This window comes from Uranotaenia lowii, chromosome 2 (assembly GCF_029784155.1).
Source record: "Uranotaenia lowii strain MFRU-FL chromosome 2, ASM2978415v1, whole genome shotgun sequence".
Classification (NCBI taxonomy): Eukaryota; Metazoa; Arthropoda; class Insecta; order Diptera; family Culicidae; genus Uranotaenia; species Uranotaenia lowii.
Genome location: NC_073692.1, coordinates 106887957 through 106914280, shown reverse-complemented (window position 1 = coordinate 106914280; position 26324 = coordinate 106887957). Strand labels below are relative to the sequence as shown.

General features: G+C 36.0%; 1 protein-coding gene across 1 annotated transcript; it reads left to right on the top strand.

The window, feature by feature from the left end:
• Window positions 1-613: 613 nt before the first annotated feature.
• LOC129747794 (golgin subfamily A member 6-like protein 25) lies at window positions 614-25849 on the top strand. The gene is made up of 2 exons (XM_055742141.1): window positions 614-737; window positions 22639-25849. Exons 1-2 carry the CDS (start codon window positions 717-719, stop codon window positions 23539-23541), a joined length of 924 nt encoding a protein of 307 aa, XP_055598116.1. The 5' UTR covers window positions 614-716; the 3' UTR covers window positions 23542-25849.
• The last annotated feature ends 475 nt before the right edge of the window (window positions 25850-26324 follow it).

Here is a 26324-nt window from a genome sequence, read left to right as displayed (position 1 = left end):
TCAAAGATTCATGATTACCATTCGAATCTTATTTTACAGGCTAAAATTGGATAAAAATCTTTTATTTTAAATTTGAGAGCAAAATTTTAAAGAAAACTAAATGTTGGTGTTGAATGTCCATCGAAATAAACGTCAAAAATCCTCAAGTTTAGCGCAGGTATGGGAATACTGGTCAAAATGTAGCCTGTAACATTGCCCAACAGCCGGGTCGAGTTGATTACCGAAATCTAGCGAGTTTGACCCATATTGCTAAAGTTTGGAATTTCAACTGCAAATATCTACCTTCGAACACGCGAAAAAATCTATGAACCTGCATGCTCGATCGCGTGCTTTCATTTGGCGCCCCCGAGATTTGGGCTCTCTCGTGTTGATCTCGCAGCACCAGCAGTCCTCGAGTGAATGCAGTAGTTTGGCGCGCTTTTTTTACTAGAGCGCAGCCCGCCATGTGCGAGTTACTACCCGACCCGGTATCTCAACTCCGGCTAAGTAAACGCTCACTAACCGGGGGGTTCATTTCTGAGGGTTCAAGTAGTAGCCAAGCCGTTCGGTGGCGGTGGGTTGCCTGCAACTTTAGTCGTTGGCTGGAGAGAAAAACTTAATTCTGGTATAAAACGGATGATCTTCTTCAATTTATTAACAGTATCTAGACCAGCGTGGTCAAAGTGTGTTGTGTTTGCGTTTAGTTTTTAACTAAAACTGCTGCGTCGGCCATCAGGATGAGGTCGTTAGCGCTACTGGTTAGTGTCCTTTTTGGTTTTTTTTTGTATGGGGGAATGACTTGGGCATTTGTATGGGGTAATTTGGGACCAAAAATCGAGTGCAATAAGTTATCGAATAGTGTAAGGACTCCCGAAGGACTTTATGTGTTGATGTGTATATGGGGGGAAATTTCTTAAAAAAAGGATTATTGGGATCAGCTGAAGTGTTTAGAAGTGCCAAATAAGGAACTGGAATACATTACTTCGGAAAATAGATGCTGAATGAGCTGCAATTTTCATTGACTGAGTTGATTGCTGTTTAAATGATGCTGAAATTGTCCTAGAATGGATGGATAAGAATGCCACTAGCTAGTGATAGAATCAAATTATACTCTGAAAAGTGATCTCGATCAGGCTCTAGATAGCCGGACTGCCATAGTGTTGATCAGATGCTGCTTACATTGATCAGAAAGGGGCACATTCTTATTTGTGATGCTATTTGGAATTCGCTAATGAACCAGTGTATGATGGCAACAAGTGGGATCGAGCATAAGAAACCAATTAGGAAACTTCGCGACTGACGGATTTGGACAAACTTGTTCTTCAACCATTTCGAGTAATATTCTTATGAAAATGGAAGTGATTGCTGACAGGCTGTTGAAAATCAATAAAGTGAAACGAGAACTTTCGACAGTGCGAAAAAAAAAATCAAAATGAAGCATTGCAATACACATGATTGAAGTTTTTCATTCTAAAAAAATATAATTAACTGGGTCAATGATGTGAAAAACAGAAAGCAACTAATTAATTCAGGATAATCGAAACTTTCTGAACATTTGTTTCTGGGAAAAGGACTTAAATGGACAGCTCAACAAACGAGCTTTAAAAATCGTCATCGGAGAAAACAAAAAAAATTTAGTTTACCCCTTTTGCTTGTTGTTTAATATTCAAAATGGAAATTTCTTACAAAACAACATTTAATGTATCCTGAATCACAATAATGAGGTTTTAATTCTGTATTTCTGATCTTTAAAATCCGAAATTGGCTTTGAAATAAAAAAATATAAATCAGGAATCTGAAATGTAAAACTTGAAATTTGGAATCTGACGTCTGGATTAAATTTTTGATCTCTTTGTCTTGGAATTCAAATTAAACCACAAAATGCGATGAGTTCTGAACAAAGAATGCAGATTCATAATTCAGCTTCAGAATGCAGAATTCTGAATTCAGAAGGTAGAATCTGGAATCAGAAATTAAGAAGAAGGACTCAGAATTGAGGAGCAATAATTGGGATTTTATATATCAGAACTCAGAATGCAAAGTCCTAACTCTGTCTACTTTAAAGACCTCAATTTCATAACATGTTGTTACATACTTAGCAAGAATATCCAACTTTTATAAGAATATAGATTTTGTTGTTGAATCTATCAATTTTGAATCTCTAACTTTAAGAATTTATCTTTTATATTTTTTAAAGACATGAATATAAGCTTGATGCCACAGAATAGTACACTTTTAAATGATAAAGAACATTTTTGGAGTTATTTAAATAAGATTTCTCAAATAATTCGCAAATTTTGATTCTGTTTGATTAATTTGAACACTTTTTTGTGTTCAATTTATATCATTTATATACATGGGTAAGATTTTGGAAATTGATCCCTGGGGTGACTTGATTCTTCACTCGTATCTCGAGATTGGATACTCCTAAAAGGATGTATGTTGTAGAAATATGTGCTGAATGGAGCCAAACATTTTCAAACGTTTTCATCATGCAAAAACTATAACCAAAACATTTATCTGAACTTCATACCCCATATTTTCAGAGCAATTGTAAACCTTAATTTTGTTTACAGAAGGTTTGAAAAAGCTATTTTAAGGTGAAATGGCCCCTAGAGTTAAAAAATCCCCATTTTTATTGTAATTCGTACGTGATTTTGAACAGTTTATTTCACCCGATAACAAATTTAAAAAAGTTTGAAAATTTTATGGCAGAAAACATACTTTTGGAATTATTTTTTTCTTATACTTATAAACTATGGGTGACCAACATTTTTTACAGGTGCACCAAATTTCGGAAATGAGATTTGCTTGCGGGCCAATCAGCAAATTTTTCTTTAATATTCAAGAAAAACACTTCGTCTTAGTAAGTAATTTTTATTCCATGCATTTTTTACATTTTTTTTCAAAATCTCGTTGTTGCTCATTTCGAGCTTACAAAAATAATAACCATTTTAAAACGCGATAAATACTGAAAGAAAATTTCTCCAATTATATATTATCTACATGGTTTTTTCCTTCGTTAAAAAGGATTTTAATTCTTCATTATTTATCCCATAAATGTCAAATCGCCCCTCATTTTCTAAAGTTCTTAAGTTCATCGTACTCCTCGAACAATTTTGTAGGAAAAAGGAAGGAAAGGAAAGGAATTTAAAAAACACTACAAGATGAAATTGTTCAAAATTATGTACTTTGGACATAACATAAATGATATGTATTGCTTTTAATAACCTCAAATCCAATTTTTATTCGTACATACACTAAAATTCAAAATTTCGGTGGATTTTGTTTAAATTAGTCATAATTACAAATTTTAATTTGACAACTGTCTCAGGAAAACCACCCATAAACAGGATGGAAATGAATTTGGTTGCTTAAAATCATTGCACCATTTTTTAAATTAATTTTTTTTTTAAATGAAACACTTTATATACTTTGAAATAAAAGGCCATAGTATAAGTCACCTTTGTGAGATTAATTATTTCTTTTTCTGTTGAGCAAAACTAAATTATGCTTTATTAGAGTTCAAAATTTTCGATTTATTAACAAAAGTTGTTATATTTATAGAATTTTTGAATGAAATGAATAAGTTTGTAACTTTTCAAATAGTTGGAGCTACGACTAAAATATAATTTCAATCACGATGAAAATATAGTTCGGTGGAATTGTAAAAACGATAGTTTAATTCCTGAGGCCCTTCCTGAGGCCCTTCCTGAGGCCCTCCAAACTCTTCAAAATCAAAACTAGAGTCCACTCAAAGCTCTCAACGTCCAAAAAACTGTGGAGACCACTTTGAAAACCAATGGTATGAAATTACCAAAAAACAATCGGGAAAAAATTGCTGAAAATGCGTTGGAAATACAGATTTTGTGTCGAATAATGTACAATTATAAGAATTAAAAAATTTTGATAAAAATTACTCCTTTATTCAGTGACGGTTACCTTTTTTTTTATAAAATTACATCACATACATTAATTTAGGGAGATTTCTCAGACTTTTATTTCGAATGAAGTTGATGTAGATTAAATTACATTCAATCGATATAAGCCTCGAAAATATTCAATTATCAGAGCATGTTAATTTCAAAAAGAGCTTCGCGGGTCACAAAAAGACAACAGCGGGCACAATGTGGGCTATGGTTTGGCCACTCATGTTCTAAACTATTACACTAGAAGTAATATGGCTGAAAAATAGTCAACAGACTTCTTTATCCATTAATTTAGCTTACTTTTGGACAAAGCTTAAAATCCCTTCGTTAAAGGAGCAAATTTCATTTAGTAAAGGATCAAATCTCCTTTAAGTAACCTGATCAAATCAAGCTTTATTTCGTTCTACGAAACTGCTTCTAATTTTTGCTTTGCAATTTAGTATCATCTTATTTTCGGAGCATAGTAACTTAATGTTACTTGCTATTAAAAAGTTAAACAATATTAGTTATCATTTATTTTCCAAAAAGATGATGAAAACAAGAAAATGGGATCAAGACCATTCTTTCCTACACATATAGTATTTTAAATAAAATTTACCTTAAAATAGGAATAGGAATAGTTTTCGCATTGTTTTGTCAACATTTCTCTGCAAATGATCTTTGTATCCATAGGATTTAACATTGCCAAGAAATCTATGCTTGTGATCAAAATTCGCAAAGTTGGTACTTCCATGAGACTCGTTAGATTGGCACTTTGAATTTTTGTTCATTCTTTTGTATGATTAATCAGTTTATATTAAGGTTAATTCAGCATTGCCAGTTCAAGCAGGTGACGATTGTTAAAAAGGACAATACAAGGTTGATGAAAACTTATATACCTGTGGGCATTTATTTTTTTAAATGATTTATCAGTAGTTGTGCAAAACACTGCTTCTTTGAATTGGATTAGATTTCGAATATTCAACTAGATGATTAAACCACATTTGATTTTTTTTCTGATTAGATACTTGTCTATTCGAATACTCAATGATCCATCATAAAGTTTCCAATGAATGTCAATGCATGATTGAATTGGTCGTACATTATTTGTTATTCATACATAGCCTTCTATCATAAGGTTGCCAGATTTTTTAAAGCACGTATCCGGCCGGACAAATCCGAACTATATTATCTTGAAACCTTTAAAAATCCGGGCAGTTGATTTCAAAATTGTCGACCAAAAATCCTGGCAAAATCCGGGCAAATTTTGTCAAAACCCAGGAAATAATAAAAAAAAAATAAAAATAAAAAAACACTTGACATTTTTTCCATCTAAACTTGTTAGCAGATTCAAATCGAATTTTCGGCTGCCAAAAAATCTTTCATGATTATTTTTACAAGATTTGTTATAAAAATGGTATAGAACGCATAAATAAAAAAATGTTCGAAAACAATTTTATTTTTTTTTTGGTTTGATTTGGCAAATGAATTGAATAAAACAGGACGAAATCCGAGCTTTTCCAATGAAATGCGGGCGACCGGGCCGGACCGGACTTTTCCCAAATTTGGTTTGAAATATTTTGACAATTCCGGATATAAACAGGCAATCTGACAACCTTAGTGTATCAGGATCAATTGCATTTACGGATCAAAACCAGACAACCATTTTTAATCTATTTCCTTGGGTGCTAGATTTTATAGCTTCAAAAACTACAAAAACTATTGAATACGGACTGTTCACTTACTTAATGAACCCTCGTCGATTCTCCGGCGCATAGAGCTGTGGTGAAAGACCTCCACTGTCGACGATCCGGAGTCAACGTCTTCACTTGGTCCCAGTCGAGTTTATGGTCTGCCTCTCCTTCGATGTCCTTCTGGATTCGATTCAAGCACCTCTCTGCAAATCTCGTTCTCATCTCATTGCAGCGTGTACCCAATCCATCTCCGCTGACGTTTCCATTCTCGATTACCATCATGATACCGATGATGTAGTTCCACGTTTGAGATCTATCCAGCAAACATGAAATTGTATTAGAAATGACAACTTAAGTTGTTAGCAATAATACTGCGAATCGTTATTCCAACTGAATAGTGGAAATATCGTATAAACAGTCGTCTGAAGTCGGTTTGAATCGGATTTGATAAGAAGTCCGCCATGTTTTTAAATTTTGAAATGATTTTCTCATTTATTCCTCCCGTGTGCGCTTCAAGTAAGAAAATTGACTTTTTCTCTCTGAATGATGAAGTTTGAATAATATTGACTAATAGGAGAACTACAAAATATTGTCGTCAGTGATGTCAACCTTCCAGATTTTGACATTTTGGCCTACCAACAGACACTTTTTTTAAGGTTTTCAGACTTCCAGACTTTTGCAATTTCTTGTAGACAATTCCAGACTTTTGAGTTTGAGCTTCAAATGTTTTACAAAACAGCCAAACTTGTAAATTTTCGTGGTTAAATGTATTTGTGAAGTGAGGAATTATACGAAGATTGAGCTAAAACAGGGAGTAAAGCATTAGACGTTGTTCTACCGCTACTGCCACAATGGACTTAGGCATTGGTTGTGTTTAGAATGTACGATTTTTTATCAAGTAATGAGCATATGCAATACTGCTATCTAACGTTAAAAAAATAAAAGGTTCAAAGATCTATTTTTTTCCAGACATTTATTGAAAATCTTCCAAACTTTTTTTGAAAAGCAGTTGGCATCTCTGTTTGTCGCTGGCTACGATTTGAACTGCGAGAGCAGAATCTTGCGCTCTATTGCTTTTCTTCCGGTATGTACGGATAATGTGTCGAATAACGCCCAATTCGTGTAGTTTTCATCGCTTTAGAAAGAAGTGGAATTTATCTATGGATATTGCCTTCACTTTGTTAGGTAAACGCTGTTTTTGTAACATACATACGATCATTTTGTTTCGGAACGGGCATCAAAATACCATAGGAATATATCTGCAGTTTTCGCATCGTTACCGCATAAGTGCATCAAGTTTCACACCCGAACAACAATACGGATTTGATGTTTGAGTTGAAGATTAGAATTTTCGTTTGTAGAGAGATTTTTGACGTGACCGCCAGATATTCCGGGAACTCTCAAACGGAAATTGGGCCTTTCTGATTCGCGTTTTTATGTCTTTCTGGCTCCAGCATCAGACGTTATTTGGCTACCAAGATACTGGAAGCTCTCAACTTTCTCAAACTTTTTGCAAGGATTTTCTGTGTTTTTTCTCATCGATTTGGTCTTTCCGACATTGATTTTGAGACCTGCAGCCTTGCAGCTTTCGGTGCAACTATCCGGATGTCTTTGGGCGAGCAAAAGATGAATATTGTTAGAAAAAGCCTCCTAGAATCAGCTTTAGTGTACTTGAATACTGTTTAACCTGTTTTGAACTGGCAGTCATTCCGGATGTCAATTCAGAAAGTGCTTACGAAAGTGCTTGAGAACATGAACTTCAAAAATTTAGGTGCAACTAATAGGCAATTTGTTCAGATGGGCATTGTTTTCAATACAAATTTTCTATATGAGTCTTATGCTACAAACCAATATTTAAAAAAATTGCCGAAAAAAGAGAAAACTCTCAACTCCTTATGTTTGTTCGGCAAAGCCTAAATGTTGGCTATGACACTGGTTGATATTGATCTTTTTTTGGCTTTTATTTATCATTTATATTATTGTTAGGATCTTTTTGTTCCATTGACATGTAATCCAATCAGACAAAAAAGATTAACGACAAGTCTCCCAATATGGCGGGCCAAACGCGCATATGGCCAAACCTCAGATGCAATCGCTCCCAAACGGGCTTATTCGACCTTCGATTGGGCTCGTCTAATCAACTGACTCAAGATTGTTTGCATCTTTTTTTCGTTCGATGACAAGACGTTCATCAGAAAGCTAAGCGCACCCTATTCCTAGTCGGACGAGGAACGAACGAGCTACCACCTCAAAGCTTCGCAGAAAATTGACAACCCAAGGCCAACGGTCAGCAGCATTAAATTTCCATCGCTAAACATAGCATTGCCTCATTCATGCTGAACTGGTCGAAGAAAATGCCCGGGTCATGTAGGACCTACACCCGCAACAAAACAAACCTTTCTTCTTGTGTCGTTTCTTGCCAATGCAAAACTTCAACCGAGATGATTGATGAGCGAGCTGCTAGGAAAAACTATCATCATCATCTTCGTCATAGTAATAAAGTGGGTTTCAAACAATCAGGCATAGGCGGCGATGTTAAGAAAATATGAAAGAGTCTATGGAACCAAATTTATCCTACACAAACTTAAATTCAAGAATTAAAGAAAAGAATCTCAAATTTATTGAAGGTGATAACATCTTCATCAGCAATAATACACGAATCGAATTATAATCTAAAGTAAATTCAAATCTCTCTTCGAAGTTAAATCACTAGTCTTCACACCTCCAACGTTCTGGTGTATTAGACCACCCATGAAATATTCAGTTGGCAACGTTTTACCCCAAAAATTGATATGATGCTTATTTTTCTTAATTTTGGTCGATGTCTTTCGAAGAATTAAAATTTCAATTTGCATTCTGCTTAATTCGAAAAAAATCAATCTGAACCTCCAAGGAAAAAAAACAAAGCCGAAGATTTAGTAGACACTGTTTTCCATAATGCGTAATTTACTGGCGCTATAATGTTACTCAATAAATAAGTCTACACGCCTATGGAGCGATTGATTGGATGCTGTGAATACCTAGGCCCGGTAATATGCGTTCTGAACGAGCGAGCGAGCCCACTCATCAACTCCGACTAAGTAAGTGACCGACGACGGCAGCGGTATCTCCGCGAACCTGTCGATTTTCCATCTTGTTTACCTGGCGGTGTGTTCAATTATGGCACCATGCACTTCCGCCTACCGCTTTTCCTGCTGCAGTCTATTGATGAGCGATGCCAGAGTTTGACACACGTCAAACTCTTCCATCAGAACCGCCCACCTAAGCTGCCATTGCAACGAGATGCTTTATGACGCGGATGGTGTTCATAATTTGTGAAGCGCGGAACGTGCCATGCCAACCAATAACAACAGCACGGATTGGCTCCTGACCAACACTTGGTTTCGCCCGCCTAATGTGAGAGATTTATGGCACGTGTCTTCTGCTCCTCGCGGCTGCTGCTACCAATCGAGGCTACCCGAGCATCATAAAATATCGAAGAGAAGCGCAAATTTGTGCGTTTCGGGTTTTATTAGGTCGTTTGGAAGAAATTTTTAAATCTCCATTTGCTTTGAAGTGACTCATCAAACGATCACGGGTAAATCTCGATCAAATTTAACACTGAAGTTGTTTTTGTTTAAAGAATTTTAAAAGAAGAGGTTCACATTTTCTGTGAATGTCAATAGGCGCTAACTCTTTTCCAAAAGTGAGATAAACTTGGAACACAGGCTCTCTATAAGCATTAGCGTCTATTGATATTTATGGATCAAATGTTTTCATAACTAAATATCAGTGTGCAGGATATTCGTGATGACTTAATCTATGCTTACCACAATTCATGTTTGAACAATTTCACTGTGCAATCAATTATTGACTTCAAGCTCTGTAGAGAATGAGAGGGAGCGTTTCACGAGAAAGTTTCGATGAGGCTAGCTCTATCAATATTTCCAGATAAAATGTCGAATATAATCAGCCAACGCATTTTACATATCGTAAACCAATAGGGGTTATGTTGAAAAACCCAGTATCAACAGAAAAACCACTGAGATTTATTTCAGGGTACGATGGACGGTGCTAAGAGGAGATCCCACTTTTTGACCACATAGCGAATTGAGGGAGTCTTCTTACTGGCGTAGGCACGCATGACTTCCGGTCCAAAATTTTGTCCACCGGACCCGGTTTTTGCCCAGATTTTTTTTTGTCCACGATGCTACTTTTCTCTCTTCATACTTCCGAATCGCATTTTGCACCCTACACTGCTTACTTCTTCTATTTTCGATATCTGATTAAGTGACATGTTGTGGAGGAACAACAATGCGGAGGAACGATATTTTCGCGCTTTTCCGGAAAAACGCTTCTCATTTTCACGAAAATTTTAAAAACTGTAGCTCACGATATACAGAGTTCTAAGTTGAACTATTAACAACAACACACTACGGAAATCATCTGTTTAAACTTCATCCGGAATGAGCAGGATTGTATCAAAATCAGTGCTCCGAAAATCACTAGGAAGAAACTCTCATGAAACATTTCCAGTTGGAAAAAATCAAAGCCAAATGCTGCTGCATGTAGTTCGCTGAGAGTCGGCCGAGTGACAATGCTAATTCAATGTAAACAAGTTTTAAAAGGGAGAGCTTATTCGCATAAAAATCGATCACTCATTCTCACTACCTGGTGTATCAGAAGTGTTTGAAATACTTTGATAAATGATCCAATTCGAAAAGCCACTCACTCACTCACTCAAATTCAACTGATGCTGCCTTGCATCGGTTCATACTGTCTGCGTACTCTCTGCCATACCGGCAGACACATTCATACATACTGCCTGAGTGATTGAATGGCTATTTTGTTCCTCCACAACAACAGCAACAAACATTCATGATAAAACAAAACGTTGGTAAAGTGTCACAAATAAACAAAAAAAAATTCATGATAAATCAGGCAGACAGCATTCGATCATCGATCAGTGATTGAGTGAGTTAGTGAGTGGGCAAGAAAAGTGATTGAGTGAAACAAGAAACTGAAAATCAGGTAGCTTCTAACTCAGTTGAGAATTCCAGGAGGAACGCCTCTCTTCCAAATCTTATTTCATTGATTTTCAGAGCAGCGCTGACAATCAAATCTTTACATTCGCTGTTGAAAACGATTCAGCACCGCTCATGAGAATTCAGTGATTTTCGGAACATTGATCAAAATCGTGCTAATAGACATAACGGGACCCCCTATAAGTGAAAAGGGTTCAAGAATCGCTTTTGCGCAGACTCAAGTATGGGTTTGGGCTCCAAATTGAATGTTGTACCACTGACCATACTGACTGGACACTCGATTTCGTTTATCGGATAATTTTTCCAACAGTACGCAATATCGATTCCAGAGTGCGCATCAATCGATTTGAAGAAATGCTATCCCAGTTAGGAAGTGCAACCCAATTTAAAAAAAAGGGTAGGCAATTTCTACGATAAAATCAGGCTAAACAGGAGCCTTTTTCCTACAGGGCTTTTTTCGTCAAATTTTGCAGGTTCGCCATCTACCGTCGGTATTGTGAACCTGCAAAATTTGACAAAAAATTAACCTGAAAATGGTCGAATTTTTGTTCTAAGTGTCATGTCAGTGGGATAAGTGGTTGTACTCTAAGCCTCAAAAAACGAACAGAAAATGGAGTACCTTGTGAGTGGAAATGACTCCTAACTCTTAAATTTTTCTACCAGAAATACGAGTACTTTTTCCAAGATTTTTCAAATAGATTGAATATTTGAGATGAAGAGATATGAGATGGTGATCGTTAGATTGTAATTTTTTCTTAATTGTGTCTCTATAATATCCTAATGATCAGAGCTTAAGCATATAGAGACCCTGATATATTGACAAGCGGTCTATTCATTTTCATTTTTACTTAGCGTCTTTAAATCGTTTGTATAGACAACTGAAGAATGCAATTGAATCTGAAGAATGCAATCTTGAAGTAAAACTTGAGCCAAGTAAGGAATCTCATAATTTGTTTTATGAAAAACGTAGTCCCGCAAATAGGATTTTAGTAAAACACAGTTTCTTTGAAGAGATCTTGTCTCTTTAACACTAAGCGTACATCTTTCGAAAATAAGATGACCAGCATCTTGAAAATGTTAAAACCACCAACGCACAGGAAGAGCCTACAATGTATAAAAGTGGTCGGGATTCGATCTCATAAACATTGGCTTAGATGACTTTAATTCTAACCACTACGTCAAAGCCGCTGGGCGTGTTTAATCAGGATCAATCGAAAGCTTTGGCGAAATCCACGTAGATGGTGTCCACTTCTTTCTACGGATTTTAATCATCCGACGTCGATTGTATGCGTCGGACAAGTGCCGGAATAAAATATCTCCCTCCACTGGAGGCGATCTGGAGTCAGAGTTTTTATTTGATGCAAACCAAGTTCCTCGTCGACTGTGCGGATTTCAGCGGCTAAACTACGCCGCAACGAGCTTCCGGACCTGCCTTCACTTCGATGCCTGGATTTCGGTCGAGCAATTCCCTGCGAATCTCGTGTTCATCTCTTAGCAGCGTGTTCCCAATCCATTTTCACTTGCGCTCTAAAATGTCGATGTCCAAGCTTGTATCAGGTCGCGTACAGTTTCCGTTTTCTGTATGAGTAAATAACGTTCAAAGTTGGAAAAAATATATTTTGTAAGATTTTTTTTTTTCAAATTTAAGAGAAAAATACAAAAAAAAATTGTTGCTAATATGAATTTTCTAACTTTTCAGTTTACTATGGACTAGCTTTCGTTGGAACGAAACTTTGGACAATTAAGTGGAATAATACTTTTTACAAAAACATCAATATTATTCTGCTGGTATCATTCCAATATATCCCGGATGTAATGGCAGCTATACATATGGGTTGTAAAATAATCAACTTGCCGGCAAACATATCCGCGAAAACAAATTTGAACCTACCTGGAGTATTTCCCTTACGCGTGTTTGCAGTTATCAAGGTAAAATATCAAATCTTAAGCCATCGGCCGTGGCCTAGAGGATATATAACGCTATCGTCTTCTAAGCCAGAGTTCTTCATATCGAATCCCGATCACGGCACACATAGTACTCTTGCTGAGGTCTGGTGGTTTTAGCATTTGTAAGATGCTAGCCATAGTTCTTTGAAAGATGTACGCCTTAGAGTTGAGTAAATTAGATCTCTTCAAAGAAATATGAAGATTCACTGAGATCCTATATGTGTGTGTTCGTAAACTCTCATTATTTCAACGTATGTTTTATTGTCCATCAATATACAGCCGTTGTATTCTGTCAGTACTAGGTCGTATAGGTTTCTTGCTAGGGTTTTGGCAACCACTTTTTTTTTTCAGCGCTCTGTTGGGTTGTTTGCCGACATGAAACGACTGTTCTCTTTGACGCATACAGAATTGACGAACTGTGTTATGTGCTGGATTTTCCTTTTTGCCTAATTACGGAGAGAGAGCCCAGGATTTTTCCGGGCCGCCCTAATGATCTTTGAAGTACCTAGTTTTCAGTTAAATTTACCACTTCAAAGTTCGGTTTGTTTGAAAATATCTACCGTCAATGTTGCCGCCTAGTTACGTTTAAGAATGGTATTCACAGTCAATTTCGAGAGTTTGAGACTTTAGAGCCTTGGCGATCATTTCCCCCTGTCCATGTTGGGGTTTCAACGTGGTTTTGCAGAATTCCATCTTGGATGTATCAACGCATGTACCAATCCTGGCGAAATTTTCACCACTAAATTAATAAACCTTTGCGATCAAAACGATGTTCATAAGTTTCTCGGTAAGGCAACTAGAGGAGCTACACTAAATAAAAGAAAACGCTCCGGTACTTTAGCTGTTTAACAGTGGTTTGTATTTTGGCATTGAAAATCAATAAATTCAATTGACATCACTTCTGGTGCTTCGCAAAGTATTGCATGAAAAGCACTCATGCAATACCTCGCTAGGCCCCCAGCAGTAATGTCAATTAAATTTATTGTTTTCAAATGTCAAAATAGTAACTCCAGTCCTGTTAAACAGCTAATAACTTTTTTTTGCCAAATTAGATACGAAATAACGGTTCTCGACAAAATTGTATTGCTAAAAATGTCCTACAGAGAATTTTTAAATCGTCACAAAAACCATTAGCAGGCTCAGTTCCACAGAAGAATCTAAAATCATGTTGATTTTTCAGTACAAAATATTAAATTTTCCCATACAAACCTAAAAGTTAAAATTTGCTCATGTAAACGTTAGTTAGTAGTTCTGGAGAAAATCATGGATGAGTTTCGAACCAAAACGAAGCTTTTTAGACCTCAGGGTTTGAGAAATTCAAAAAAAAACCAAATTGACTCAGCCTTTTACTACAGTTCAAGGTCTTCTTCCCCGGATCCAGTAATACGATATAATAGCCCGCCCACGTACTTTCTGCCACACAAGTACTTCTTACGAGCATTTAAACGGTATTTCGGTGATTATTAATCATCTAAGAGGCTTGCGAATAAATTGGTTAATATGTATCACCAGCACATTTGAAAGAATCGCGCATTTCAGTAATTATCATTGATATAACATTCTCAGGACATTATCAGCGCATAACTAGCGACTGAGCAAGGAGTTCTTGAACGAACTACCACAAATTGAGAACAATTGAGATCTAGAGGTCTGAATTATAAAAATAAATGGTTCGTTCTTCCAAAGCAACAGAAAATAACGAATCTTGTTTAATGCGTCATTGAAGAACCCTCCAATTGATGGTATACATAATTGGTCAGAGTAAGAATTAATTATATTTCACAAACAATTCAATTCAGATCTTAATACTGTTTGCTATTTTTTTTTTCAAAAACGTATATCAAAATACTAAAATTTTAAATTTTTTTCATAATAATTTTCATTTTTAACAAAAAGAAGGTAAAAATAAACAAAAATGTATATTTTTCTTCTCAAGAAATTTCATTTGTAAGAAGTAAAGTTTGAATTTTTGAAACGATTGGCAGGAAACTTGAATTTTAAACGATTTTCACTAGAGGTTTCCTGATTTATTATCTTGTATAATTTCCAATATGCACATGAGCTGATTAAGATGAATAAACTTTTAGATTTAACTTCAAGAAAAGTCGGAAATTCTCAGAGAACCTTCCTTCATAAAAGCCCAGAAAAGTTCCAAATTACCCACTTAGCTCCGATCCGACCCTAAGCTAGGCGCTTCAAAAAGTTATCAAGACACAATAAAAATCATCTCTACCTTCTTTCTTCTCCATGATGGTCAAAATTATGATCACCTCACGTTTGTCGGCAGTTGGTATCGCTCGTTCATAGATATTTATAATCGGATTGGAATTCGATTTTCGGTTATTTATGATCGAGGAAGAGCCTAGCGCTCGAAAACGGTAGCAGTTTCACGCATCGATTGTGACCGATGTTCAGCTTAGGTGTAGCGCATAAAAAGGACAGCAGCCGGCGGTGGAGAAAGAATGATGGAAAGTGGGAATCTTGGGCACACTTCGTTTATGCTAATGGTAACAGGTTTGTGCGTTTGTTCAACATGGGCGCCCATAAGGTGTGATTGCCTTCAGTAGGTCGTCATCATCGACTTAACGGTAGGGTGGCTGTAGTTTTTCTGGTTCAGTTATACGCAAAGCACTGATGTTCTCTCAGATCTAAGAAAAATTTTAATCCAAATCTAACTTTTTGCGGGTCCTGTGCGTAGGGTTTTTGATCAGTCCGTTCTTTTTTTGGCTATGGGTGATTCAACCGCAATCTGGCTCAAGGTCGATGAACTTTTTATCAGAACGTTGACTCAACCGAAGACAGCTTTGATCTCTGTACAATTTTCTGTACCTATTTAGCGAGAAACTTTTAAAAAAAAGTTTCTTCGTGCATAACGTAACCCTACCGAACATGGCAGTATTCAAGCTTGCAGCATAAAAATGACCAGATGGGCAGCCAGCAGAGACGCATTGCTCTGCTCTACCGCGTTCAAATCTCTCACCCCTCGAGGCAGTGATTATGCTAATTTAATGAGTTGATCGTGTTTGAAAGGATACCTTCACATTTATCGCGATTGACCACCAAACCAAACCAATCGATTAATTAGTCCCGGCCAGGGCAGAGTGGAGGTTCCGTTTTGGTCTCGCTGATGATAGTGATGGATCGTAACCATCAACACTTATCGGGGCGGCTGAGCGCGCTGTCACCCGGCTGAGGATCAATAATAAATACTTACGCCCCTATAATGGATGATTGTTGTTTGCTCGATAATGACTTTATGCAACCGGATAGCTGGAAGCGATATGAGATGCTTGATTAATTGTGCCCATTGAGGTGATTTAAAAGGATTAAACTTAAGTTGACAAATGCTTATGTTCCATCAAATTGAAAACGCCTTTGAAGATCACCAAAAATTGGAACAAAAAGCTTTACCACCTTAATAATAACATCAATAAGGTTTATTTTAACCCTCGAATTCGACTCACTTCATAGACCACATGTTTGCCTATACAATTTGCGTGTACAATCTTACTGCATTCGTGAAAATTGATTCATGAAATCAGTATGAAAACTGAATCGAAATGTGTTGGACCTTAAACCTTACAATGAAAAATAAGACACGAAAGATCAGCTCTCTCTGACATGGCATCGTTCAAATGACGAGTAACTGCCAGATGAGGTTGTTTAGAAGACGTTTACCGCACCGGAGATGTATCTTATCGACTAAACTGATCAAATTGTTCTTGTCTCGGGGGGTGGATGCGCATTTGTGCATGTTTGAATAAAAGTTTGAATGCTATCTCCAGTTATGAATTGAATTCTGGGAAAGCTAGGTTAGGATCTAATATGCGCTAAAAGGGGATAAGGGGAAAATTAAAAGTCACTTGTTGATTTTTTCCCTTTTGCGATGCGAATGTGAAAGCTCAACTGCAAGGCAATTTCAACCACTATGAGTTTAGTTAAGCTGAATGGCCAAGAAGCGAGTACCTATTTTGAGTTGAACTGAATCCACTGATTCTGGAACTGCTGGGATAGCCAACAAATCACTAAATTAAGTTGTGACAGCCAGCAACTACGATGAGTGGAGTTGTGACCTTTGGGACTACCACTAAGACAGTACTTCAAATTGTGCTAAGACTCCAACAACTCAGTATGTAGGTAAATATCTCAGTACGTTGAGGTGAGATAGCCAATAAGTCAGAACATTACATTCTGTTATTTAAATTTGTAAAGTTATGCGATAAAAACCACTTTGAAATCCACTGTCATAAAAGCTCATTCAAGGTTGCCGAAACCACAGAAAAATCAATAATTTCACAGATTTTTTTAGCAAATTTTTATCACAGATTCTGTGTCACAGAACACAGAATTTTGAAAATATTGAACAACAGATTTTCTAAATTTAGGATGTATTTCCAAAATTAAAATTTTTATGTCAACATAAATTTTGAAATTTTTTTCTCTGTATTGTAAAAACATGATAAGCTGGGATGTTGATTCTAAAGTAAAATTTAAAAAAAAACTCAATTTTTCATGACTTTTCAAAAAAATTGATGCTGTTTTCATCACAGATTTTTTGGGTAAAATCACAAAAAGTCAGAATTTATTTTCGCAAAACACAGATTTTTTTCGCAACCTTGGGCTCATTTACAGTTCCCGTGAAAATGGACGTGAAAAATCTTGTTTCGTCAATAACTTAAAAACGAAATATAACTAGGGTTTGTAACACGGTGAAATCAATGGAAATTAATTAAAAGACAAAATTCCATCCAGACCAGTGTTATAAAACTTTTCGAGCAGTTTTTGTTTCGATTTCTTCGCCATGATGACATTTCCGCGGAAAAACCGAGGGAATCAGAATAAAAGTTTAGAAGGGTTTAAAGAACGAGTCCGAGTGGAAGTTCATTTTTCAACCATTTCCCATCGTTTACAAACACTAGTTATGTCGCATTGTTAAGTTATTGAAAATTCATGAATAAATTATTTATCTTACCTTTACTCAAAAATAAGAACTAACACATTGAAACCGTATCTGAGCTTCGAAGCTTCCGTGATCTTAAACATTTTGATCAATCGCTAACATTTAAAAAGTTGGTTGACATGAGGAATTTTGAAATTTAGAACTTAGTAAGAACTACTACTTTCTAAAAATTTCATTGAACTTAACACGTAATTTTTAGACTGAGACGCTTATTTCAATGTCTTAAACGTTAATTGTGCATCCAGATTTGAACTTCAGATTATTTTTTTGGATCAAAATGAAATGCAGAAAAATCAAAATAAAATGAAGAAATAAGAACAAGAATTTATTAAGTTTTTTCATAATATAATTCTGTTACGGGCTTGTGATATAGCTCAGTTGGCTAGTCTGTTGTCTCCTGAGCCGATCTCCGCGAGTTCGAGCACAAGAGTAAACATCGAACACAATTGTACCGGATAAGTTTTTCAATAACAATCCGCCAACTGTAACGTTGATAAAGTCGCGAATGCCATAAAGATGGTAAAACGACTATAATCGAAACAAAAAAAAATCTGTTACACAAGGTAAAGAAAATAAAAAAATATATATTTCTATGTATTTCTAATAAATATAGGTATATAAAAGCTAAGGTGAAATAAATAGATCTAAAAATCTTTTTTTCCGACTTTCAATCCGGAAGATGAAAGGATTTAATAAATTTAAATGAAAAATTCAGCCTTAAAAGTTAGGTTTTAATTCCTTTTTTGTTACAATGATAAAAATTTCAAATTGAGTTTTAAGGATAAAAGAATTAAAATTATAGATTTATTATACAAAGTTAAGCTCACAAGTCTTTTATCTGAATCTCAGAGGGTTTTAACTTTTATGATTGGATTTAAAATTTAGATTTGGATATCAGTTTCAAAATTCAGAAGTCAGAATTTAAACTCAGATTTATATTCAAGATTTTGAATCATAATTCAAATCCAGTGTTGTAAATTTCAAATAACGAACAAGATTCAGTTTCAGGAATAAATTTCTAGTGTTATCAGAGACTATCAATCGACGAGACGATCAATCGAGACAATCAAATGATGAAATTAAAACTAAAATTATAGTCAATGTTTGCGGAAAAAACTGTGTTTTCAGAAAATCAAGGATAAATTTTCTAAACGGTTTTTTAATTTTTTAAATTTATTTTTAAAACCTTCGAATTGCCTGACATACTCCCCCACACCAAAAAACTCAATTAAATTTATTCAATAACTCGGGGAAACTCGGGATAAAATGCCCACTTTAAGAAGAATCATTCATAACTCGTAAATAAAGAATGGAACCCGGTATATTCGTCGATACCTTTGAAAAAACAAGGGAAAGTTTTTCACAAGAAATATACTAACAGGAACACTAAAATGTATCATATACGTCTTAATCGTTATATTTTTCAAAGCTTTCTTAAGTATGATTTTCGTTTTTTGTGGGACAAAGTGCGCATATGTGTGCGCAAACGAACCGATTAAAATTTAAAACATGTCTTATTGATTAAGTGCTTCCGAAAGTGTTTACCATGTCCATTGGTAAACGTACCGTCAAAGGGGCACTATGCAACAACTGATAAAATTTTAATTTTTTATAACGTAAGCTTGTATTCTAAAGTTTTCATTTTAATCCAAAATTCAAAAAACCCATCAATGAACGTACAAATTTTAACATTTTTCGATGCGGTAAAGAACATTACCGAGTATGACGGAATGGCTTAATGATATAACTTACAAATTTTTTACTGGTTTATTGATCCTATTCCAAAACTTTTGGTGTTAAAATATTTTTCGAATAATTACCAATTTTTAAAAAAATACATATTTTTTTTAATTTGGTTACCTGCCTGGGTAAGATGCAACAAAATGCTAATCAAAGAGACAGTTTGTAAATCTCGTTTCCATATGCTCGAATATGATTGTTTTGCATCACGCATTTGTGAACAATGAAAGTTCATTCATTGAAGCATTTGTTTTTATGATTTCAACTAGAAGTATTTTTGTTGTATTTTTTACTCCTAAATGTATGCAACATCCTTATGATCAGAAAAAGGGTAAAAAATAGTTTCAACAGAACCAGAATCTACTGCAATTGGTGTTTTTATGCGTTATGGCTTTTATGGCATCAAAAATTTATCAAAAACTATACATTCACATACGTTTTCATTAGATTTTTCATTAAAATCAAAGTTTGTTGCATGTTTCCTTTTTTCTAAATTTAGTGAAAATCGCATGTTTGAAAAAAATAAAAATAACTAAAGAAACCCATAATTTTTCTGAATACGTCAGTTTGATGTCCCACTAAGCTTAAAACTTATGATACATAAAGGGTAAGATTATCTTTGAACGTGAGTTTTTTTTAGAAGCCATTGAAGTTGAAAAGTGTCCCCAGTTGACGGTATTCCAGTGCTGCCAGATGTTCCGAAATTCTTGTGAGTAGTTAATAAACGCAAAAAATGGAAATTGAAACGACTGGCATTTTAAGAAATGTTGGAAAATGTTTTTTTTTGTGAATTAAAGATAGTGGTGCCTTTTGTACCCAGTTTCCCTATCTTTGAAGGTTTGAAAAATTATTTGGATAATGTACATAGTGAAGTGGTAGTGAATTTCAAAATATTCTGTTTTTTTTTTCAAAAAAATAAATTTACTTTTTCATCAGTGTTTTTAAATCGAAAATTCAAATTTGTACTAGAGATAACGTTTTAGTGAATTGTGATACACAAATAAACATCTGTGCCTGACACTTATTTGTGACCAACATTTTCTCAATAAACTAATCACAGGTTGAAATTTTGCAGACAAACCTATTGGTTTTTTTATATTTCAAGCTGTAATAATATTAACGTTTATTGGATGAACTTATAATCTTTTTTCAGATAAATCCCAAATTATTCTGAAGAAAATTATTTCTGAAGAAAACAGAATTTAGAAAAAAAATGAAATGATGTTGGTTGCTAAAAAATTAAATTTTCCATCTGAAACTGATGCAATTTTTTGACTGATTTGACTTGAAGTTCATTGAAGAGTAGAACATCAGAATATCAAGCTTGCGATCTTAGTTCCATATCAAATTTTAAACTCAACTAGTTTCGTTTCTATTTGTAGCTGCATTAACGAGTTGGACATTTACCACCACTATTCATAAGTCTTCCCAAGTATAAGTTTTGTAAAATTCCTGGGATTGAAATACGGTTCTTTACTAAGGCCCTGATCAACGCTACTCATCGAAGCTTAAAAAAAGTATCGTGGCTTCAAATTTCAAAAATAAGATACCTATATGAAACATTAAAAGATTTGTGATTTATGTAACATTGTTCATAAATCTATGATTTGGAACAAGCATTCTGTGTCGAAATAAAATGAAATCTATGAAACCAAAAAGTTTCTAATAAATTCGCCAGGTTTAACTACGACATTTTTTTTTATAGTCTAGGTTTTATTACATTGTACATATATTAAATTTATAATTATCTACATTTTGATCTAGTTTAGAAGTTTCTGTTAGATAACATAATAATAAAGCAAATTGTTTAACAAATAAATTCTTAGTGTTTCTTCGAAACCTTTGAAAGGCTTGGAAAATCCATTCTGATTTTTGTAGATCCAAAGCCCTTCTATCAACGCTGGCAAATATCCTCTTTTGATACGTCCATATAAACTTCGAAATACGCATTCGAAAAAGCAGTGCTCCAAATCATCAGTGGTCCCGGGACAGAAGTCAATATGGGTTAGCTTTCATATTCTTCTGAATAAGATCTCATTATTTCCTATCCTGTTATGTAGGGGAGAATGAGGATACTTGATCCCTGGGGATTCTTGATTCCTTAGCTATATCTCGAAACTGGAATGTCTTACAAAGATCAAATGTTCTAGAAAAATATGCCAAAATGAGCAAACTAACAATGCTTGTAGTTCAAAATTTTTTAACAAAATAATCGTTTGAGTAATTGAACTTTGTTTGAAAAATTTCACAAAATGTAACTTGAAGATCTTTTTTCATCACTTTAAAATGTTCCTTACATGGGAAAATTATGAAAAAAATATTTGTTCCAATGTATCAACCGTTCGAGCGTAAAATGAATTTCATAATGCCATATTTTCAAAGCAATGGAAAACTCTCAACTTTTTTCAGAAAAAGTTTTCTAAAATGTTGATTATGGGTACAATTGATCCCCTAGAGTTGGGTACAATTGATCCCCCTTCCAAACGGCATATTCTTCTTCTGAATTGATCGTTATGATTGCTGATTACGAAATTACTAATATTTATCCAAAAACTAATATTTATCAACCAATTGTCTGAAGAAAAGAGCAAAATAATTAATTTTCTCTAAAGTATAAAAAATAGCGCCTTTAAGTATGCAATGTTATTAGCGTTGAGACAAAGTTATAGAATTTTCTTCTTATGTCTGCTATAAATTGTGAAATGAGAACAAGCATGACTAAAATAGTCAATTAACATTCTATCTTGGGGTTTTGTTTGATTTTTATACAAGAATTAGGGCTTCCTGAATAAAAGATCAAGTCACCTTCAATAGGGGATCAAGTCTCCCCTAACTTCAGAAAAAGCGCATTTTTTTACTCCCACGAAAATGCTTCTAGTTCATCAATGGGTTCAAGTATCGTTCTAATTTTTGGAGCATAGAAACTTGAAGTTACAAGCTGTCAGAAAATGTCAAAGACGGCGAGTTGCTAAATTTTTCCAAAAAGATATGGTGAAAATAAGAAAAGACGATCAAGTATCCCCGCTCTCCCCTACTGCTAAGAACCATGTAGACCGTTGATAACAATAAGTAGGTAACTACGATAAATTACGATTGGACTGTTAGCAACCTGTATAAGAAAAACGTGAGCTAAACGGCATTCATGATAAGCAAATTAAATCAAATTGTAGGTTTTCACGAGTTAAACATCTTTTTTTCTATTTGTTTTAAAGCAGTTATGGGGTTTTGATACATAACAGAAAAGATAAGTATGAATCCGGGTTCCGTTTTTACTTCTGCTCATTTTTTTACGCATAAATAGTAAAATAAGTTGCGCATTCCCAGGCACTTAAAATGCGAAAGGCGAAAATACCTAATTTTTTCTTACTTTATTCTCACTTTTACAGTTAATACTTGGCTGCCTCTGTGCCACACTAGCACGAGCGGACGGAGAAGACCAGTCGCAAGTAGAAGCTGTCCGCGAGAAGCGTAGTCCTGCGCCATTCTTCTTCAAGAAGGGCCACGAAGAGCACCACCATGAGCCGAAGTGCGTGTGGGAGAAGAAGCTGACCTGGAAGGAGGACTGGAAGAAGGTCTGGGAGAACAAGAAGGTCGAGGTGTGGAAGTCCGAATGGAAGAAGGAGCAGATTCCGGTCTGGAAGAAGATCGAGGTCCCAATCTGGCGCGAAGTCAAGGTCCCCGACTGGAAGATCATCAAGAAGCCCTACTGGAAGGAGACGGAAATTCCGGCCTGGAAAGAGGTTGACGTACCCGACTGGAAGAAGGTGAACAAGCCGGTCTGGAAGGAAGTTCAGGTTCCAGTGTGGAAGGAAGTGCAGGTGCCGGATTGGAAGCAAATTTGGGTACCGGATACGGTGAAGGTCGGAATTCCTGGCGAGAAGTATCTGGGCAAGGATGAGCACGGTTGGGAATACACGAGCCACGATCTCTGGAAGAAGAAGATGGTCTGGAAGCCAGTGTGGAAGAAGATCTGGAAGACCGTCAAGAAGGAGGAGTGGAAGACCGAGAAGAAGCTCGAATGGAAGGAAGAATGGGTCCAGACCTGGCGCAAGGAGAAGCAGCAGATCTGGGTGAAAAAGAAGGAAGAAGCTTGGCATGAGGAGAAGGTCGAAATCTGGCGCATTGAGAAGAAACAGGAGTGGGCTACCGAGAAGAAGCTCGAGTGGAAGGAAGAGTGGAAAGAAATCAAGGTCCCAGCCTGGAAGGAAATTCAAGTGCCCGCATGGAAGAAGGTGTGGAAGCCTGTTTGGGAGAAGGTCTGCGTCCCAGTCAGCCACGGATGGCATTAGTCTTGTATTATAGTGCTTTAGGTGTTTTTAAATTTAATTAGTTTCGTATCTCGTAACTGGTTAAGCTCCTCTACTATTCCTTCTACTTTCTGTGAAGTGGTGCTGTCTGGTGTTTGGTTCGAGGAAGCATAAGCGCAAGGGATCATCTTTCGAGTTATGTAAATCACGCACCGAACTGCACCAAACTCAAAACCGCGTACCTCTATTAACTAGTACTCTTTCTCGACTTACCGATCCCAGTGAATTTCTCCACCCATTTTCGTCCCAAAGAAACTGAGAAAGAGCATATCTATCATTTTTTCGCAGTTACTTCCAGACGCCATAAAAATGAACCTTAATAACGCGTATAGGCCTCACAGCATCATTCAGCAGCGCAATCTGCAAGATCATCTTCTTTCGGCGATGAACGGCATTAGGCAAAACATTTCCACGCATTTGCTGCACAAAAAAGGCCTTTATGTAAATACTTTTCCATATCAGATGGCCTATTATCTCATACACCAGCCAACCCACTTCCAAAGGGTAGCAGCGAGAGAATGTAATGTTTTGCTCTTTCAATTCGCTACACCCCCTTGTCATTTTGGAGTTATTTCCAGCAGCTCGCCCAAAGAAGATAGGTCTATTGATTGATGGAGAAGCACACTGAACTACTTTCCGAAGCAATGTTTCCCATATTGAGGAAGGCCCTCCGACGGCATCTTACATCATCCCGGGGGGCCTAATTAAGCCGGGTGCCACGCAGTCTGCCGTAATGCAGATGTTTCTCGCAAGCAAATGAAGCGATCGATTAAACTTACCAAGAAAACGTGACAAATCAACACCGTTTCTTTCAGCGAAGGAACATTTGAACCGATCTTAAGGCACCAACAACTAACCAACGGCATTAAGTTGTTATCCCATGGTCATAAATTCACTGCAATTCGACAAAAGCAATCGTGAATTCGCGCTGAGAGTTTAGAGTTACCGACAAACGAACAAAGTTTCTTAAGATTTCAACACCTAACGGGTCATTTCAAATTGGCCCGAAAGTCCCCCCAGAGAGTATTGTCCATTGTCCGGTGGCAATTGATGGGAGCTTCTCACTACTATAATGTCATACAATTAACTCTCAGCTGACCGTTTAGACAGCATCACAAGTTCCTTAATGTGTGGTTGTTGATTGACAAAAGGTTAGTTGGAACCATTTGGGAAAAATGCCCACACGCTAGAAGTTTCGGTTTATTGTCCGCTAGCTTCGCTAATAGGAACCCGCATCCCACTCGAATTCCTCTAGGTGAAAATGATCCCAACCGAGCCGAGTGAAAACCAAAACCATTCCGGTTCAAGAAAGAAAAAAAAACAGGTGTGTTACGTATACAGTACGCGGTGAAATAATTCCGTGAAAAGTGCCCTGGTAGGCGTCCGAGCAAAACTTGCTTGCTGCCAATTGAAAGGGAAACCGGGTTCATCGCTGTGCAGCGTTGAAATCTTTGTCCAATTTGCACTAGCATCATCTAGCTAGAGCTCACGCGTATGGGAGGCGGGCTGCGCAGAAAAACTTTTTTTTATGAACCCCTGCGCGAGCGATCGCGTAGGTCGACTGCCAACTGCCAAGTCCGGAAACCACCAAGAAGCGGAACGGCTTTGGAGAGTTTTCACCTGGGCATAAAGCAACAAAAAAAAAAAACTCGGGAAAGATGCTGGAAAATCTGCGTCAGTGTGCTTCTGCTGCGATGTGATAAATTAACTCGGTGGCGCGTCGCATTGCCGCAAGTAACACCAACACGCACAGCGCGTTAACGGTACAAGGTCTAGTTTTTGATCGTTCAACTTTAAAGTTTGCAAACAGTCTCACCGAGCGGCAGCGAAAGTGAAGTAATTCTCCTCTTCCTTCTGATTTAATCAAGAAAACAAAACTGCCATCCAATGATTTGTAATTTATTTTTGTATATTTTCATACAAAAATAAAATTATAAATTTATGTATTTAATGCAAAAAAAAAACAAAAACAATCAACAACGAACGAAGTTAGAGCTTTTCGAAGCAACGAAGTTACCATCACTTGAGATTTGTCAAACCACTGTAACTAACATAAATCAGAGAGATCACATACCAGCTGAAAGCATTGATAAATTCAATTGACTAACAAAAAAGAGAGAATCAAAACAAACCAACTTTGAGAGCAAAGGTCGTGGTAGTCGTGGAACGATGCGAAAATTTTTGTACATATTAAATGTAATCTTATTCTGTAAATAGAGCAAGAAAGTTGCTTGAAGAAACATGTGAAGCAGTCAAGTGTTATAAATAAAATGAAAAAATTCGTACGAAATTCGTTGTGTACTTTTATTGCATTCGATGACAATTCATTTCCAGTGTTATTATGATACAGGGGAGAGTCACATTTTAAAGAAGTGTTTGGAAATTCAACATCTGTTTTGCTTTTTTTTACAGAAAGGTATAGTAATCGGTCGATTTAAGATCATTAATTATGGGTCTTAGATATACCTATAGAATCTGCTTGACGATTTCTGGTGATGTTTGTGTATTTGTGTATTAGTGTGAATTCCTGTGAAAAAATTGACAAAAATGACAAAAATGCCAAAAATGACAAAAATGACAAAAATGACAAAAATGACAAAAATGACAAAAATGACAAAAATGACAAAAATGACAAAAATGACAAAAATGACAAAAATGACAAAAATGACAAAAATGACAAAAATGACAAAAATGACAAAAATGACAAAAATGACAAAAATGACAAAAATGACAAAAATGACAAAAATGACAAAAATGACAAAAAT

What these genes read in the sequence shown, in the direction of transcription:
- LOC129747794 (XM_055742141.1), top strand. Translation starts at nt 717, where the DNA reads ATGAGGTCGTTAGCGCTACTG. An exon ending in TGAGGTCGTTAGCGCTACTG is followed by an intron (nt 738 to 22,638) that starts GTTAGTGTCCTT and finishes TCACTTTTACAG; the next exon opens with TTAATACTTGGCTGCCTCTG.